Source organism: Oncorhynchus gorbuscha, linkage group LG22 (assembly GCF_021184085.1).
Source record: "Oncorhynchus gorbuscha isolate QuinsamMale2020 ecotype Even-year linkage group LG22, OgorEven_v1.0, whole genome shotgun sequence".
Taxonomy (NCBI): domain Eukaryota; kingdom Metazoa; phylum Chordata; class Actinopteri; order Salmoniformes; family Salmonidae; genus Oncorhynchus; species Oncorhynchus gorbuscha.
In genome coordinates this window covers 17,653,355-17,672,282 of record NC_060194.1, presented here as the reverse complement: position 1 = coordinate 17,672,282, position 18,928 = coordinate 17,653,355, and the positions used below count along the sequence as shown (strand labels likewise).

Here is an 18,928-nt window from a genome sequence, read left to right as displayed (position 1 = left end):
TTATTCCCTCAGATTGTATGCTCTTCGTGTCGTAGTTCAGCCTTGCTTTGAGTCTGTTGCTAAATTACCATTACATCGCTTCAGGAGTATGAGGATAGTATTTAATTAATTGTTCAGTCTGTTACCACGCAGTTGTCAGAAAACACCCAGTGGCCAATCACTACCCTGCCTTCACGTACATATCTACCTCAAATATCCTATACCCCTGCACATTGATCTGGTACTCCCTGTATATAGCTCCACATTGATCTGGTACTGGTACTCCCTGTATATAGCTCCACATTGATCTGGTACTCCCTGTATATAGCTCCACATTGATCTGGTACTAGTACTCCCTGTATATAGCTCCACATTGATCTGGTACTAGTACTCCCTGTATATAGCTCCACATTGATCTGGTACTAGTACTCCCTGTATATAGCTCCACATTGATCTGGTACTCCCTGTATATAGCTCCACATTGATCTGGTACGGGTACTCCCTGTATAAACTTTCTAATTTTAAACTCGGACAAAACAGAGATGCTTGTTCTATGTCCCAAGAAACAAAAGAGATCTTCTGTTGAATCTGACAATTAATCTTAATGGTTGTACAGTCGTCTCAAATAAAACTGAAGGACCTCGACGTTACTCTGGACCCTGATCTCTCTTTTGAAGAACATATCAAGACTGTTTCAAGGACAGCAAAAATCAGAAACTTTTTGTCCAAAAATGATGCAGGAAAATTAATCCATGCTTTTGTCACTTCTAGGTTAGACTACTGCAATGCTCTACTTTCCGGCTACCCGGATAAAGCACTAAATAAACTTCAGTTAGTGCTAAATACGGCTGCTTAGAATCCAATAATTAGATCATATTACTCCAGTGCTAGCCTCCCTACACTGGCTTCCTGTCAAGGCAAGGGCTGATTTCAAGGTTTTACTGCTAATCTACAAAGCATTACATGGGCTTGCTCCTACCTATCTCTCTGATTTGGTCCTGCCGTACACACCTACACGTACGCTACGGTCACAAGACGCAGGCCTCCTAATTGTCCATAGAATTTCTAAGCAAACAGCTGGAGGCCGGGCTTTCTCCTATAGAGCTCCATTTTTTTGGAATGGTCTGCCTACCCATGTGAGAGACGCAAACTCGGTCTCAACCTTTAAGTCTTTACTGAAGACTCATCTCTTCAGTGGGTCATATGATTGAGTGTAGTCTGGCCCAGGAGTGTGAAGGTGAATGGAAAGGCTCTGGAGCAACGAACCGCCCTTGCTGTCTCTGCCTGGCCGGTTCCCCTCTTTCCACTGGGATTCTCTGCCTCTAACCCTATTACAGGGGCTGAGTCACTGGCTTATTGGTGCTCTTTCATGCCGTCCCTAGAAGGGGTGCATCACTTGAGTGGGTTGAGTCACTGATATGATCTTCCTGTCTGGGTTGGCGCCCCCCCTTGTGTTGTGCCGTGGCGGAGATCTTTGTGGGCTATACTCGGCCTTGTCTCAGGATGGTAAGTTGGTGGTTGAAGATATCCCTCTAGTGGTGTGGGGGCTGTGCTTTGGCGAAGTGGGTGGGGTTATATCCTTCCTGTTTGGCCCTGTCCGGGGATGTCATCGGATGGGGCCACAGTGTCTCCTGCCCCCTTCTGTCTCAGCCTCCAGTATTTATGCTGCAGTAGTTTGTGTCGGGGCTAGGGTCAGTTTGTTATATCTGGAGAACTTCTCCTGTCCTATCTGGTGTCCTGTGTGAATTTAAGTATGCTCTCTCTAATTCTCTTTCTTTCTCTCTCTCGGAGGACCTGAGCCCTAGGACCATGCCTCAGGACTACCTGACATGATGACTCCTTGCTGTCCCCAGTCCACCTCCAGTTAAAACTGTTCTGCCTGTGATTATTATTATTTGAACATGCTGGTCATTTATGAACATTTGAACATCTTTGCCATGTTCTGCTTTCTCCACCCGGCACAGCCAGAAGAGGACTGGCCACCCCACATAGCCTGGTTCCTCTCTAGGTTTCTTCCTAGGTTTTGGCCTTTCTAGGGAGTTTTTCCTAGCCACCGTGCTTCTACACCTGCATTGCTTGCTGTTTGGGGTTTTAGGCTGGGTTTCTGTACAGCACTTTGAGATATCAGCTGATTTACGAAGGGATATATAAATACATTTTAGTTGATTTTATTTGATATATAGCTCCACATTGACCTGGTACTGGTGCTCCCTGTATAGCTCCACATTGACCTGGTACTCCCTGTATAGCTCCACATTGACCTGGTACTCCGTGTATATAGCTCCACATTGACCTGGTACTGGTGCTCCCTGTATAGCTCCACATTGACCTGGTACTCCCTGTATAGCTCCACATTGACCTGGTACTCCCTGTATGTAGCTCCACATTGACCTGGTACTCCCTGTATATAGCTCCACATTGATCTGGTACTGGTACTCCCTGTATATAGCTCCACATTGATCTGGTACTGGTACTCCCTGTATATAGCTCCACATTTATCTGGTACTGGTACTATCTGTATATAGCTCCACATTGATCTGGCACTGGTACTATCTGTATATAGCTCCACATTGATCTGGTACTGGTACTCCCTGTATATAGCTCCACATTGATCTGGTACTGGTACTCCCTGTATATAGCTCCACATTGATCTGGTACTGGTACTCCCTGTATATAGCTCCACATTGATCTGGTACTGGTACTCCCTGTATATAGCTCCACATTGATCTGGTACTGGTACTCCCTGTATATAGCTCCACATTGATCTGGTACTGGTACTCCCTGTATATAGCTCCACATTGATCTGGTACTGGTACTCCCTGTATATAGCTCCACATTGATCTGGTACTGGTACTCCCTGTATATAGCTCCACATTGATCTGGTACTGGTACTCCCTGTATATAGCTCCACATTGATCTGGTACTTGTACTCCCTGTATATAGCTCCACATTTATCTGGTACTGGTACTATCTGTATATAGCTCCACATTGATCTGGCACTGGTACTCCCTGTATATAGCTCCGCAATGACCTGGTACTCCCTGTATGTAGCTCCACATTGATCTGGTACTGGTGCTCCCAGTATATACAGAGAGATGAACCTGGAGAAGAGTCCCCTAAGCAAGCTGGTCCTGGGGCTCTGTTCAAACACAAACACACCCTACAGAGCCCCAGGACAACAGCACAATTAGACCCAACCAAATCATGAGAAAACAAAAAGAGAATTACTTAACGCATTGGAAAGAATTAACAAAAAAACAGAGCAAACTAGAATGCTATTTGGCCCTACACAGAGAGTACACAGCGGCAGAATACCTGACCACTGTGACTGACCCAAAATTAAGGAAAGCTTTGACTATGTACAGACTCAGTGAGCATAGCCTTGCTATTGAGAAAGGCTGCCGTAGGCAGACATGGCTCTCGAGAAGACAGGCTATGTGCTCACTGCCCACAAAATGAGGTGGAAACTGAGCTGCACTTCCTAACCTCCTGCCCAATGTATGACCATATTAGAGATACATATTTCCCCCAGATTACACAGATCCACAAAGAATTCGAAAACAAATCCAATTTTGAAAAACTCCCATATCTACTGGGTGAAATTCCACAGTGTGCCATCACAGCAGCAAGATTTGTGACCTGTTGCCACTAGAAAAGGGCAACCAGTGAAGAACAAACACCATTGTAAATACAACACATATTTATGCTTATTTATTTTATCTTGTGTCCTTTAACTATTTGTACATTGTATATATATATATATATATATATATATATATATAATATGACATTTGTAATGTCTTTACTGTTTTGAAACTTCTGTATGTGTAATGTTTACTGTTCATTTTTTGTTGTTTTTCACTTTATATATTCACTTTGTATGTTGTCTACCTCACTTGCTTTGGCAATGTTTCCCATGCCAATAAAGCCCTTGAATTGAATTGATATAGCTCCACATTGACCTGGTACTCCCTGTATGTAGCTCCACATTGATCTGGTACTGGTACTCCCTGTATATAGCTCCACATTCACCTGGTACTGGTACTCCCTGTATATAGCTCCACATTGATCTGGTACTGGTACTCCCTGTATATAGCTCCACATTCACCTGGTACTGGTACTCCCTGTATATAGCTCCACATTCACCTGGTACTCCCTGTATATAGCTCCACATTCACCTGGTACTCCCTGTATGTAGCTCCACATTGATCTGGTACTCCCTGTATGTAGCTCCACATTGACCTGGTACTGGTACTCCCTGTATATAGCTCCACATTGACCTGGTACTGGTACTCCCTGTATATACCTCCACATTGATCTGGTACTCCCTGTATGTAGCTCCACATTGACCTGGTACTGGTACTCCCTGTATATAGCTCCACATTGACCTGGTACTGGTACTCCCTGTATATACCTCCACATTCACCTGGTACTGGTACTCCCTATATATAGCTCCACATTGATCTGTATACTCCCTGGCTCCACATTTATCTGGTACTGGTCCCTGTATATAGCTCCACATTCACCTGGTACTCCCTGTATATAGCTCCACATTGACCTGGTACTCCCTGTATATAGCTCCACATTTATCTGGTACTGGTACTATCTGTATATAGCTCCACATTGATCTGGTACTGGTACTCCCTGTATATAGCTCCACATTGATCTGGTACTGGTACTCCCTGTATATAGCTCCACATTTATCTGGTACTGGTACTATCTGTATATAGCTCCACATTTATCTGGTACTGGTACTATCTGTATATAGCTCCACATTGATCTGGTACTGGTACTCCCTGTATATAGCTCCACATTGATCTGGTACTCCTTGTATGTAGCTCCACATTGACCTGGTACTCCCTGTATATAGCTCCACATTGACCTGGTACTCCTTGTATGTAGCTCCACATTGATCTGGTACTCCCTGTATATAGCTCCACATTGATCTGGTACTGGTACTCCCTGTATATAGCTCCACATTGACCTGGTACTCCCTGTATGTAGCTCCACATTGATCTGGTACTCCCTGTATATAGCTCCACATTGATCTGGTACTGGTACTCCCTGTATATAGCTCCACATTGATCTGGTACTGGTACTCCCTGTATATAGCTCCACATTTATCTGGTACTGGTACTCCCTAAATATAGTTCCATTCTTGTGTATTTTATGCCTCTTGTGTTACTATTTTTCTTTGTATTATTGTTTAACTCTGCGTCATTGGGAAGGGCTCGTAAGCAAGCATTGCACGGTTAAGTCTACACCCGTTGTACTCTGCGCATGTGAAAAATACAATTTGATTTGGAAAACTATCAAAGACCAAGTGGAGGATTCTAAAAATGCTAATTTACTGCCTTAATAAAAATAGTAATGACTATTTTACATTTGATATTCAATGATATTGATACAAAATACTTTGACATTACTATTTGCATTGTCGTTTTTCTGTGAGATGGTGTTGTGCAGAGATGTCTTTTGTGTAGAAATATATATCTGTAGAAATATATATCTAGCAATAAAGTTGCTTGCAGAAAGAGGAAATACATTAATTAATTTAAATGAGCTATATGACATGTCTATGTCCAATTGTAATGTAGATAAAATAAAATAGAAATGAGTAAATTACTGTCAACTTGAAATGTATTCTTTGAGCCACTAGATGTCACTGCTCTTTCATGTTTCTCATGACCAGTTTCACATACTATAGCCAGTCACATACTATAGTCTACTGACTCCCCAGTACTACAATGACAATTTTCTCTCAAAACTATTTAATAACATTCCATGTAAAAAATGAACATGACAATACATGACAGAATGGTTGAAAGGAAATGTCGTTTGCATTGCAAGGAGACACCAAAAATAAGGGGAGCTCAAGTGAGTAACTCAACAGGTGTGGATGACTGATTACTAAAGGGGAAATGGGATCATCTTTGGGCTACTATTGTTATATGATTGCACAGAGGAGGCGGAATGAAAGCAGGACTACAAATTCATTATAGATAAGCAAATAGTGCACAGAAGCAATCCAGGGAACTTTAGCTAGCCAAATTCCCTCACACACTCACTTCACACTGCCAAAATAAAGGAAACCCCAACACAAGAAATGCCATAATTTGCTGGTGGTAAACGCTGTCTCAGGTGCTGCTCCAGAATCTCCCATAATTGTTCAATTGGGTTGAAATCTGGTGACTGAGATGGCCATGGCATATGGTTTACATTGTTTTCATGCTCATCAAACAATTCAGTAACCACTCGTGCCCTGTGCATTGTCATCCAATAGGGTTATAGTACAGGTCTTCATGGGTGTACCCGAAAACAAATACCCGATACCCGACCGCGGTCCAGAATTATAACTTTTCCCTTGGGTCCTGTTTGATTGTCATCGGGTTTGGGTCTAGGTACTACAGCTGATAGACCCACGTTGACCCGAATGGCTCTGCATAGCCTATAGCATATTTATTTTACACTTATAATGTGAGTTTATTGACTTACAGAAGGCCTAGCCAACATATAAAGGCCTATTTGTTAACCAGAAGAGCAACTTAGTTGCTCTGGTCCAATCAGGGGTCTGGTCTAGATCAGGAACTGTTAGGGTACAGGTCAGGTCTAGGTCTGGGTGTTGTGGGGTCCATTTATGCTCATGTCTGATTGTTGTCAGGTTCGGGTCCTTTAAATAATTTATGATCTGTCCGTTCGTGTCCATGTCCACATTTTTGGACCTGAGAAGACCTCTAGGGTTTTTCATTGTTGGACATAAAAAAAAACTGTAAAAGCACCAGGAAATCAGTCAAAAGTGATTCTAATTTGGGAAATGTGTTTCTAAGTATTCCGTCGCATCATAGAGAGATACATGATCGTATAAAAATGTAAGCAAGGTTTGAAATGACTATGTTTTAGTCAAATAGATCTGTTTTGGGCTTCTTATGGTCAATTTGCCTAGAAATTATCTGTAATTATGTTCCGCCCCCCTGTTCCGCCCACGGCTGAATCTAGTTGATAATCCATGCTTTCCTCCTCCAGCATTTCTATACATGACCCTAAGCATTATAGAATATTAACGGCTTAATTAACTCGGCTGTCAATATACATTGTATCCTTCATTTACTCAAATGTTTCCATTATTTTGGCGGGTTACCTGTACATGTGATGTCCCTATCATGGTAACATTGTTATAGGACCTCTGTGGTCTTAGTGACCATGATAGGAAGAGCGCATGTGAGTGTGTGAACCCCTTACAGGCTGCTCTGGAAGTGCTCCTGTTCTGGTGGTTTCCTGTTCCAGATGCCCAGGCCTGCCTCCTGCAGTGAGAGGACAAACTTCTGCTTGGCTCTCTGGTAGGCCCCCGCTGTCATCTTAGCTCCACAGTACGTCTTTATGGCCTTCTCGTCACCCAACACTTGTCCTGGCCTGCTCAGCTGAGGAGAGAGACAGCAACAATAGGAAAGGCTTGGGTTAATAAAACACCACCCAGACAGAATAAAAACTAATGAGCCAACCCAAATTGCAAACTTCAACAGCTGGGCTATCTTCCCCCATTTACATCTCACCAAACAAATTAACATTCCACGGGCTATGCTTGATATTCTCTCTCTCTCTCTCTCTCTCTCTCTCTCTCTCTCTCTCTCCTCTCTCTTCTCTCTCTCTCTCTCTCTCTCTCTCTCTCTCTCTCTCTCTCTCTCTCAGCCTTTCTAGAGACTCTCTCTCTCTCTGAACATCTCTCTCTCTATCTCTTTATATTCTCTCTCTCTCTCTCTCTCTCTCTCTCTCTCTCTCTCTACCTCTCTCTCTCACACATGTTTAATGGAGTACAGCCAGGATGTATAGTAGATGACTATTTATTCTTGCATGTGATACTGAGTGCAGGAAGCCTTTTCTGCTATTCAAATGCTTTTCTAAATAAATAATTATGACTCTCTACTGTCATCAAAATGGAACCACTGACATTTGGAACAATGGAACGCACCTGCATACATATTTAATTTCACAGTGGAAATGTAACTGTACTTTAAAAACATATTCATAATGAGGAGTGTTAAATGGAGACAGAAATGCTTGGTGAGCCAGCAGAGTGCAATTGAACGAAGATGGATGGCATCTCCATTGTAAGTTTGGCCTTTTCCACTGTCAGCAGTAGGCAAATAGTTTGTTAATACCTCTCTCCTCACTGCAGTAATACGAAAGACCACATGCCTTAGTTCCAACACATACATTAGAGCTTCTGCTTACAGCATAATGGAAGTATCAATGGATGGCATTGTAAAACAGAAGTATCAAAGTGTGGACTCAGGGTTGCCAGTGTGGGTTGCAGGCAGTGGTGGCTGGTGGCTCAGAGGACAGTCTCACAGTAATGTGGAATCCTGTTTGATACCCTTCTATTTTTGCCATTCCAGCTATTACTATGAGCCGTACTTCTCTCACCAGCCTCCACGGGTTCTAGGTAAAGCATACTGAATAGCTCCCCCTCTTCATGACTAACCTCATGGTGTAGTCTCTCCCAACGAGTGAAGAGGGATCTCTTGCAGAGTCTGGATGGTGTCCCTGAGCCTTTCCTCCTGCCTGTAGAGGTATCCAGCACCTCCAGCTCCCCGTCTCCAGCACTCCAGTTCACACTGAACCTGGGGGACTTCCCTGGCTGCCGACCCTCACTGCTGCTGAGGCCTGGAGACCACACAGAGACCAGACTGGGGTCAGGAAGGAGAGCAGAGAGGTACAGGTACGTACTTAACATGCACTCTTCAGATACCACATCATGAGCCAGCACAGAGGCATAGTGGAAGAGACAGGACCACGAGGACCATCTGGAGGAACAAGGTGTTTATCCTTCACACTCAGGTGGTCCTCAACATACCTCTCCACCAGGCAAGGTAACAGAATGACCTCATGACCTTTCTTCCTCCTAACATTTCTCTTTGTCAGGTCTCTAACCCTGGGTTACTGCCAAATGATTCCTGGACAAGTAATGGACTAAATACTGTATCTGAAGTAACCATATCATGTTATCATCTCTTAGATCTGGGTGACTTACAGCCAAGGAGTAGCCTGTTGTGTCTATAGGAGGAGGACGTGGGGCTGATGTGCCCCATGCGTCGTGCCATGGTCCTTCCCAGGTGACCCGTGTGGCACAGGCTGCCCACAGTGAGGCTGTGGAGGTACACTGGCTCCACCAGGTGAGACAGGAGAGAGCCCTGGAGACCTAGAACATTCCACCTGGAGATACAAGCAATAAGGCTAGAGATCAAGCAGGACTAGGTTCTGCGTCCCAAATGGCACCCTGTTCCCTATATTGTGCCTACTTTTGACCAGAGCCACTGGGTCCTGGTCACAGTTAGTGCACTATATAGGGAAAATGGTTCCATTTGAGACACAAGCCTGGAACATTACCATTGGAACAAAGAGAGAGAGACAAGCCCCCTTTGTTCAGTATGTTATACGTTTGTGACTCAGTGAAAGTCGTCACTGTCTAGCTGGTGCTCACCTGGCCATTTTATCTGTGCAGGACATGGTGACCGGAGCTTCCCTCGGCAACCCCCTGTCCCATTTCTGATTGGCTCTCCGTACGCTGACAGGAAGTGTACCCTCACCGCCTTCCATCTTCATCCTCAGATGGCAGCGTAACTTCCTTACAAATCTGTGCCAGCTGTGGTCTGAGGGAATAGACAACTGATGCAGCACCAACAAATGCAAACCTGCTCTACGAACCACAGTACAGGCAAATCCTTTTAAAGTAGAGCATTTTAAAACCTTGGTTTAATGTAACTGTAGATTCCGCTTAATTCAGTCTTGTCGACTGCGAGTATGAATGATATAAATTGAAATAAAAATGTTGACATTTCTTACGTGTAGCTGTTACCTCGTAGGGGCAATTGAGGCGTGCGTCCCCACAGGGCGATGAGCTCACATACATATGGAACAGAATACCATCTCTCAGTCTGTACCCAGACTCTTTGTCTCGCACAAAGATGGACTGCTCCAAACTGTCTGGCCGGTTACTAATAAAGGAAATGATGTTGTTCTGATCATTCTGAGTATGAACTTTCAAATAAATTGTCACGTGTTGCCTAATCACACAGATACATCTACACTATATACACAAAAGTATGTGGACACCCCTTCAAATTAGTGGATTCGGTTATTTCAGACACTACCGTTGCTGACAAGTGTATAAAATCAAAAACACCCTTGCAATCTCCATAGACAAACATTGCCAGTAGAATGGCCTTACTGAAGAGCTCAGTGACTTTCAATGTGGCACAGTCATGGGATGTCACCTTTCCAACAAGTCAGTTCGTCAAATTTCCACCCTGCTAGAGCTGCTCCGGTCAACTGCAAGTGTTGTTATTGTGAAGTGGAAACGTCTAGGAGCAACAACGGCTCAGCCGCGAAGTGGTAGGCCACACAGCTTCACAGAACAGGACCGCAGAGTGCTGAAGCATGTAGCGAGTAAAAATGATCTGTCCTTGGATGCAACACTCACTACCAAGTTCCAAACTACCTCTGGAAGTAACGTCAGCAATAGAACTGTTAGTGTGTTCTCTGGAGTGATGAATCACGCTTCACCATCTGGCATTCCGACGGACGAATCTGGGTTTGTTGGATGCCAGGAGAACGCTACCTGCCTCGATTCATAGTGCCAACTGTAAAGTTTGGTGGAGGAAGAATAATGGTCTGGGGTTGTTTTTCATAGTTTGGGCTAGGCCCCTTCGTTCCAGTGATGGGAAATCTTAACACTACAGCATACAATGACATTCTACACCATTTTGTGCATCCAACTTTGTGGCAACAGTTTGGGGAAGGCCTTTCCTGTTTCAGCATGACAATGTCCCTGTGCCCAAGCAAGGTTAATACAGAAATGGTTTGTCGATATCGGTGTGGAAGAACTTGACTGGCCTGCACCGAGCCCTGACCTCAACCCCATCGAAAACCTTTGGGATGAATTGAAATGCCGACTGCGAAACAGGCCTAATTGTCCAACATCAGTTGCTGCAAGTCCATGCAGCAATGTTCCAACATCTAGTGGAAAGCCTTACCAGAAGAGGGGAGGCTGTTATAGCAGCAAACTCCAACTCCATATTAATGCCCATGATTTTGGAATGAGATGTTCGACGAGTAGGTGTCCACATGCTTTTGGTCATGTAGTGTATTTTGAGATGAAAAGGGTGTTTTATGTTAAACATTTCTATACTTCAATCATCCTTGTGCACTTGACGTTGATGGGAACACGTTTAGTTATTCAAAGCTTTTAGTACGATGTGTTAATCAAGAATCAAAATTGATTCTTGAGTGATGGGGAACGGGCATAAAATAACATTTACAAGTGGCTCTTTTTAAAATGGAACCAAAATATCAGTGCAGATAGGTAACAGCTGATATCAAATGTTTCACTTGCAACTTCAATGTAAAAGTATACAAGCAAAGATTCTTCAACTTCGTCCTCACGGTTGAGGTCTTGTCCCAAATGGCACCCTATTCCCTTTATAGTGCACAATGTTTACCAGAGCACAGAAACCTGTTCAAAAGTAGTGCACTATATAGGAAATATGGTACCATTTGGGATGCATTCCCTTGTGTAAAGATGCAGTATATGACAGTATATATACAGTATATTACAGTACAGTATATAGTATATTATTAAGCAATAAGGGCCGAGGAGTGTGGTATATGGCCAATATACAACGGCTAAGGGCTGTTCTCACATATTACGCAACACGGAGTGCCTGGACACAGCCCTTAGCCGTGGTATATTGGCCATATATCACAAATCCCCAAGGCACCTTATTGCTATTATAAACTGGTTACCAATGTAATTAGATCAGTAAATATAAATGTTTTGTCATACCCGTGGTATATGGTCTGATATGCCATGGCTGTCATCCAATCAGCATTCAGGGCACAAACCACCCAGTTTATAATATACAGTATATTACCAGAGAAAGAGCTCCAGTTGGGTGTAGAGAAAGCGGAGGAAAGCCCTCCTTGTGATGACCTCAGCATGGCAGTCATTAACCGTCCATCCCTGGTCACTGACACACACTCCACTGAAACACTTGGTCCCTGTCCCCAGAGACACCACCTGGCCTCGCCTAACGTCAAAACCTGGGCAGGGAACAATACACAATGTTTCTTACTAACCAACATCAAACAAAACTGCACAGTACACTTATACAACAGATTTGAGAGTGTTGTCCGTGTCCCAAATGGTACCCTATTCCCTATATAATGCCTTTTATTAATAATAATAATAATAATAATATAATATATAATAATATATAATAATAATAATAATATAATAATATATTAAGAATAATAATAATATAATAATAATAATAATAATATAATAATAATATAATAATATTTTTTTATTACTACTTTGGAGCCCATGGGTCCTGGCCAAAAGTAGTGCACTGCATAGGGAATAGAATAGGGTGCATGCCAACGGTTGTCTTTTGGGATATCAGTTACAGTAATTTGGCCATAAACAGGAAATGTCCTTACAAACAACTTCATCTAATTACATTTTTTATTTATCCTTTATTTAACTAGACAAGTCAGTTAAGAACCAATTCTTATTTTACAATGACGTCCTACCCTGGTCAAACCTTCCCCTAACCCGACACTGGGCCAATTGTGCACCACCCTATGGGACTCCCGATCACGGCTGGTTGTGATACAGCCTGGGATTGAACCAGGGTCTGTAGTGACACCACTAGCACGGAGATGCTGGGCCTTAGACCGCTGCTAAAATTTCACTGTAATAGACTAAGATGGCTAAATAAATTATTCTGAGTAAGAAATGACTAATGGGACAGAATATAACACACCAGTATCCTACTATTTGATGTATTTATTTAACCTTTATTTAACCAGGTGAGACCCAACAGCTATGTTGTTGTCTTACCACAGCACGAAATATTTGCAAAGAATGTAATGACTGTCTTATCTCATCAATGGTGATGGTATAAAGTTGCATCTTGTGTTGCTGAGCAAGCTGAGCAACTGCTTATTGTCTTGTGAGGTATTCTATATGAATTAAAGTCTGGGAGGGATTCCTATTGGATTCACTGCCTTTTGGGACGGCAATACCTGTGATATACTTGTGCCCATAGCAATAGAATGAATAGAACTCCTTGTAATTCTATGGTTTTGCCCACTCTCTCATCTTAGTTATTCTGTAAGATCCAAGGAGCTCTACTGTCTAATGAGAGTTTCCTAGATGTTCAGGTTTGCGAATAACCAAACCATGCTGGCTTCAACTGAAGTAACTGATATACACTCTCAGTTGACTGGCATACTGTTGATGTGGGAATGTCACATGCAGGCCTATAAAGGCCTGTATTCAAAGGCATTTGAATCATTTACGACGTATCATACATTTTGATGCTGGTATCTACAGTTGTATTAAAGAGAGATCCACCATTTCTCTTTCATTTTGACTTGTAAAATATTTAAATGTCAATGAAAAGTGTAATTACGGTTGCCTTCCAAACGGCACCCTGTTCCCTATATAATGCAATACTTGACCCGAGCTGGTTAAAAGTAGAGTACTAATATACGTACAGGGAATAGGGTTCCGTTTGGACGGAGTCCATTGCCTACCTCTGGTCATTACGATGCCTGCCAGTACTTTGTGACGGCTGTGGGAGGCAGGGCAGTAACAGTCTAGCTGACTGTGTTTCTCTCTCACCAAGTGGAAGATTGACTCTGCAAAGCACTGCAATCACATACGTTATCGGATGACTTCCTAATCAAACAGGCAATGGTCAAGATAACAGCTGTGTTCACATCTACATAAACAGACAGTAGAGCAAACAGACGTTTGCCCGTTAGTTGTTCAGTCAATATCACAGTCACCAAAACAACCAGGTAATAGTTGCCATGCGTCATCAGGTGTGGTGGACGTGCCGCAAGCCTGCGTCCCATATGGGTTTTGGTCAAAAGTAGTGCATTACATAGGATATAGTGTGTCGTTTGGGAAGCACACTGTGGCAGTGCTTTCAATGACTCTGACAGAGGTTTCTTCTCTGTCAACTCTCCCTGAGACATACAATATTAGATTAGCATTATATTGAGAGTATATCTGGGAATGATGAGACTATGTTGACCATATTTAGTAGCTAATAAACAAAAGGCTAACTCATCCACTAAATTGATATAATATATATTGATACATGACCGTTGAAGTTATCATCCCACCCGTGCCCTGATATCAAGCTTGGAGAGATGACTAGAAAGGGGAAAGGATATTGTCTAAATGGCGATGGGACAAGCTCATGCGCAATGATGCGCAATGAGCGTATTAAATAGTTATTAATATGCTCTTCACACCTCCTCTTCATTTCATCTCCTTCAGTCTGGGGCTCCTCCTCGATCACCAATATGCTGCGATGATAATGTTCACCCTACAGTCTCACTGTGACACCGGCGAATTTTGGACTTCTAACCCCTTTGAAACATTGTGTGTTTTACTCCCGGGTTGTTGCATTGGATTCGCCTATTTATTCTGAATATGCTGATTACCAACCACTCGTCTGTGTGATTAACAGGGGCTGAGCCAGAGGGGTGTTTGTTTGTGAGACAATGGCGGATCCCACAAAAATGTATGGAAAGTCCGAACGGTTTGAGCTACAACCTCTTGTGATCCATCTCTCACGGGGACACCTGTTTTGCACTATCACAAGCCACACAAGAGTCATTAGAAGGTACTCTTTGAAGAGTATCTTAAATAACTCTCCCGGCGCCCCCGACAAGCACTGATTTTGCTGATAAATACTTTGTTGAGGGAAAATGTACTTGACACGATTGAGATATGTTGTTGTCTCACCTAGCTATCTTAACAAGAATGCACTAATTGCAATTCGCTCTGGATAAGCTAATTGACTAAAATGTAAAATGTAGAAGGTAAGGGGTTCTTCTACATAGAAGGTCATAGGAAATCCCAGGACTTGTGTCTATAATACTGTAATAAGTTCACACAGTTGCTGTAACAAACTCCAAATCCACACAGCTGTCACTGAGCAAACAATGTATGTACTTGTGGCCTCCTTATAAGTATTTTTTTCGCAGGTTTTTGCTTGACAGACCTTTTTTTAATTGCCACTTGTCAATACAACTCATGAATAAAGCTGTTAATGTCCAATTGCCTTCTACTTGAACCCTGGTTGTCCTGAAAATAAAATGGTAAAACACTTCAATGTGAGACTAAATATGAGGGCAGAGCAAGCAGATATAAAAAAAACATATTTTTTGGAGGGAAAAAAAGAAGAGTACAGATTATTCAAACGTTTTTGGAAAAGCTCATTTGAAAAGAAAAAGTGTTTGTTAAGTAAATGTATTTATTGGTTTATTTTCATTTTTATAAGAATGCAATGAATGTTATTTGTTGCAATTGAACGATTTATTATTATTCTTATTTTTTAATTTGACCCCTTTTTCGTGGTATCCAATTGTTTTAGGAGCTACTATCTTGTCATGCGTCCTCCGATACACAACCCAACCAAGCCGCACTGCTTCTTAACTCAGCGCCAGGAAACACCGTGCAACTGGCAACCTTGGTTCACGCGCACTGCGCCCAGCCCGCCACAGGAGTCGCTGGTGCGTGATGAGACAAGGATTTCCCTACCGGCCAAACCCTCTCTAACCCGGACGATGCTGTCCCACGGACCTCCCGGTCACGGCCGGTTACGACAGAGCCTGGGCGTGAACACAGAGCGCCCTTAACCACTGCCCCACCCGGGAGTTCCGCAATTGAACGATTTTAAGGTTTGGTGTGGGGTGGGGTCACAAGAAATTATTGGTAAAAATATTTGGCCCTCAGAACATCGGGCAAAAATAGTTTTGGCCCCCACGAAAAAAGTCTGAATACTACTGTTCTAAAGTATGGCAAAAGATGAAGAGCAGATTTTCTGAGGCCAGACAGACATAACAGGGTTGTGAAGCTGCTGTGGTTGGGCATGCAAGCCAGGATAGCGTTTAGTCCTGAGGCTCCTGGACATGAAATGCATATTGATACGATACACTCCATTTGGTAGTCTGAGCCCCTCTTAGATATATTCAGTATGACCATTTAGAAGATGGGATGGATGGTAATGCTGCAGCTACAGAGGCAATGGACGGGGCATGTTCAATAACCCTGTTCGACCTGGGCACTTCAATGAGGATGTGAATGAAATGGAGGAATCAAAAACATGATGCACTGTGATTGTTATATCCAAATTACAGCAAATTGAAACACTGCATCTCAACATTGTCATTGTTTTAGGAGAGCCATTGAACAGCAGGCAAAGCTTGGTACTGATTGCAAAATTAATTCATTAAAAATTCATTGAGATCGAAGAATTCTCCCCCATAGCTAGACAAAACAGAGTTAGGAATATGGTTAAACTCAGAACTCATACAGTAAGTCAGTGAAGGTAAGGTACCCACCTGAGGTAGCTGAGAGCTCTTGGCCCAGCTGGCAGTACGACTGATGCTAGTCTCAGGCCCCAGACTGATGTTAAACAGGTCCTGTAGGGCTGAGGTAGCTACCTGGGCTTGAGCCAGTCTCTTACTGCGCCCACAGCCCTCAAATATCCTTCCATCCACCCTCAATGCCATCACAAAGCTCCTGATCGGCCTGCCCCGCACTCTCTCCATCAGGCAGACGTACCTCAGGCCTGGCCTTAACTCATTGAGCAGAGCCACAGGCCTCAGCTCCTCAACAATGGAGGAACCGATCCTCTGCCTCTTCTGATTGGCTGAGGACATCAGGTCAAGGGTCAGGCATACTAGTCTCCCATGGTTACAAATGCTGGAGAGCAACTCCTGTCCCTTTCCCCCTGTCCTGTGGCTGTGGTATAGGAGTTGTGTATCTCCCTGCGCTGGTGGCTCCTCAAATTGCAACTCCTTTCCGTCTGTCCTGTGGTAAAGGAATTGGTCTTCGTTTGCTTCTGGCTCAAACTCCTTGAAGAGCGTGTCAGGGATGAGAACGGCCTGGTCTGAGGTGAAGTCTGCTGGTGCTGTGGTGTTGATAAAGTTGAGGTTTCCCATGGTGATGTGAGCCTGAGGGGCATTGGGAAACTGGATGAAGGACCTAAGAGCCATCTCTGCTGCTCTCATCTTAGCCTTCTTCTTGGTGGGGCCTCGGCCCTCGAACCTGAGACCGTTCACTTCTACTCCTACAGCGAACACAGGGGCGTGAACTGGCCCTGTCCAGGATGCTATCTCATACTGTAGACCTGGTCTCAGCTCGTTCAACTGCACCAGGGCGTTCTTCTTTGTGACAGACCAGGAAGTCCTCATTGTCTTCCGACAGGCTGCGTCACTCCCGCGTGATGCTCCTCCCTCAACCGACAGTGCAGATGGAGTCGTGGCGCTATCTGATGTAAAGCAATGGGCCGTCCTCTTACAGATCAACTGGAGTTCATAGAGAAGACTGTCTTTTCCTTCCAAAAATGGCTGCTTCCTCTTTAGAGCAGTAGTCCTGGGGAGCTCTCTGGAGATGTCAGTGTAAAGAGCTGGTTGATGATGTGCAGGTTGTCGTATGGTTGAATAGTCCACTTGGTTTGTGCTATGACGATTCTCCTTCACTTCAGCGCTGCTGCTATCTGTTCCCCAATTAAGACAAGAACAAACATAGTTGAGGAAACCACTATTAAGTTTCACATTATGTTGATGAGATTTTTAAGAAAAGGCCAAACTACCGAAATGGGAAAGCTTAGCAAAAGGTGTAAATTGAAAGTATAAACTGATACATTGCTGGTGTGCTACTCTGATTGAAATGTGGTGTGAGTGAATAGCATGGAAAGGGAAATACAGGAATCAATTACTTGAAGTGTCTCCATCGTCTTTTGATGTTGTTGTCCCAGTATCTCTAATCTTCATAGGGCTGATGAAGGATGACAGCATACTGGTTCTCTCTGAAACACAACAACAAAGACAGACAGTTATTGGGGAATCCACACAAAACATTACAAAACCCCATGTGAAACCCCAGACATGTGTATTTATTTATTCTTTTTTATTTAACAAGGCAAGTCAGTTAAGAACAAATTCTTATTTGCATTGACGGCCTACCAAAAGGCAAAAGACCTCCTGCGGGGACGGGAACTGGGATAAAATTAAATTAAATAAAAAAATATTTAAATATAAAAATAAAGATAAATATGTAAATATATATATAAAGAAAATACATTTTTTAAAAAAATAAAAAAACATAAATGGAGGACAAAACACACATCACGACAAGACAGACAACACAAAACTACATAGAGAGAGACCTAAGACGACAACATAGCAAGGCAGCAACACATGACAATGCAGCATGGTAGCAACACAACATGACAATAACATGGTAGCAACACAACATGGTAGCAGCACAAAACATGGTACAAACATTATTGGCACAGACAACAGCACAAAGGGCTAGAAGGTAGAGACAACAATACATCACGCAAAGCAGCCACAACTCTCAGTTAGTGTCCATGATTGAGTCTTTGAATTAAGAGATTGAGATAAAACTGTCCAGTTTGAGTGTTTGTTGCAGCTCATTCCAGTCACTAGGTGCAGCGAACTGAAAAGACAAGCGACCCAGGGATGTGTGTGATTTGGGGACCTTTAACAGAATGTGATTGGCAAAACGGGTGTTGTATGTGGAGGATGAGGGTTGCAGTAGATACCTCAGATAGTGGGGAGTGAGGCCTAAGAGGGTTTTATAAATAAGCATCAACCAGTGGGTCTTGCGACGGGTATACAGAGATGACCAGTTTACAGAGTATAGAGTGTAATGATGTGTCCTATGAGGAGCATTGGTGGCAAATCAGATGGCTGAATGGTAAAGTGCATCCATCCACTCGAGAGCACCTTTACCTGCCGATCTATAAATTATGTCTCCATAACCTAGCATAGGATGGTCATCTGAATCAGGGTTAGTTTGGCAGCTGGGGTGAAAGAGGAGCGATTACGATAGAGGAAA

The 18,928-nt window shown here is 43.2% G+C and overlaps 1 protein-coding gene across 1 annotated transcript in view; it reads right to left on the bottom strand.

The window, feature by feature from the left end:
- Positions 1 to 5,742: 5,742 nt before the first annotated feature.
- The window catches only part of LOC124009730 (double-stranded RNA-specific editase B2-like), a 35,237-nt gene continuing 22,051 nt past the window's right edge, over positions 5,743 to 18,928 (bottom strand). The window contains exons 2-10 of the mRNA XM_046321854.1: positions 17,784 to 17,873; positions 16,402 to 17,561; positions 13,576 to 13,690; positions 11,907 to 12,075; positions 9,820 to 9,971; positions 9,458 to 9,626; positions 9,008 to 9,189; positions 8,459 to 8,640; positions 5,743 to 7,397 (exon numbers count right to left, since the gene is read on the bottom strand). Of these exons, the coding sequence (XP_046177810.1) occupies positions 7,215 to 7,397; positions 8,459 to 8,640; positions 9,008 to 9,189; positions 9,458 to 9,626; positions 9,820 to 9,971; positions 11,907 to 12,075; positions 13,576 to 13,690; positions 16,402 to 17,561; positions 17,784 to 17,873 (2,402 nt within the window). The 3' untranslated portion in view covers positions 5,743 to 7,214. The remainder of the gene's footprint in view (positions 7,398 to 8,458; positions 8,641 to 9,007; positions 9,190 to 9,457; positions 9,627 to 9,819; positions 9,972 to 11,906; positions 12,076 to 13,575; positions 13,691 to 16,401; positions 17,562 to 17,783; positions 17,874 to 18,928) is intronic.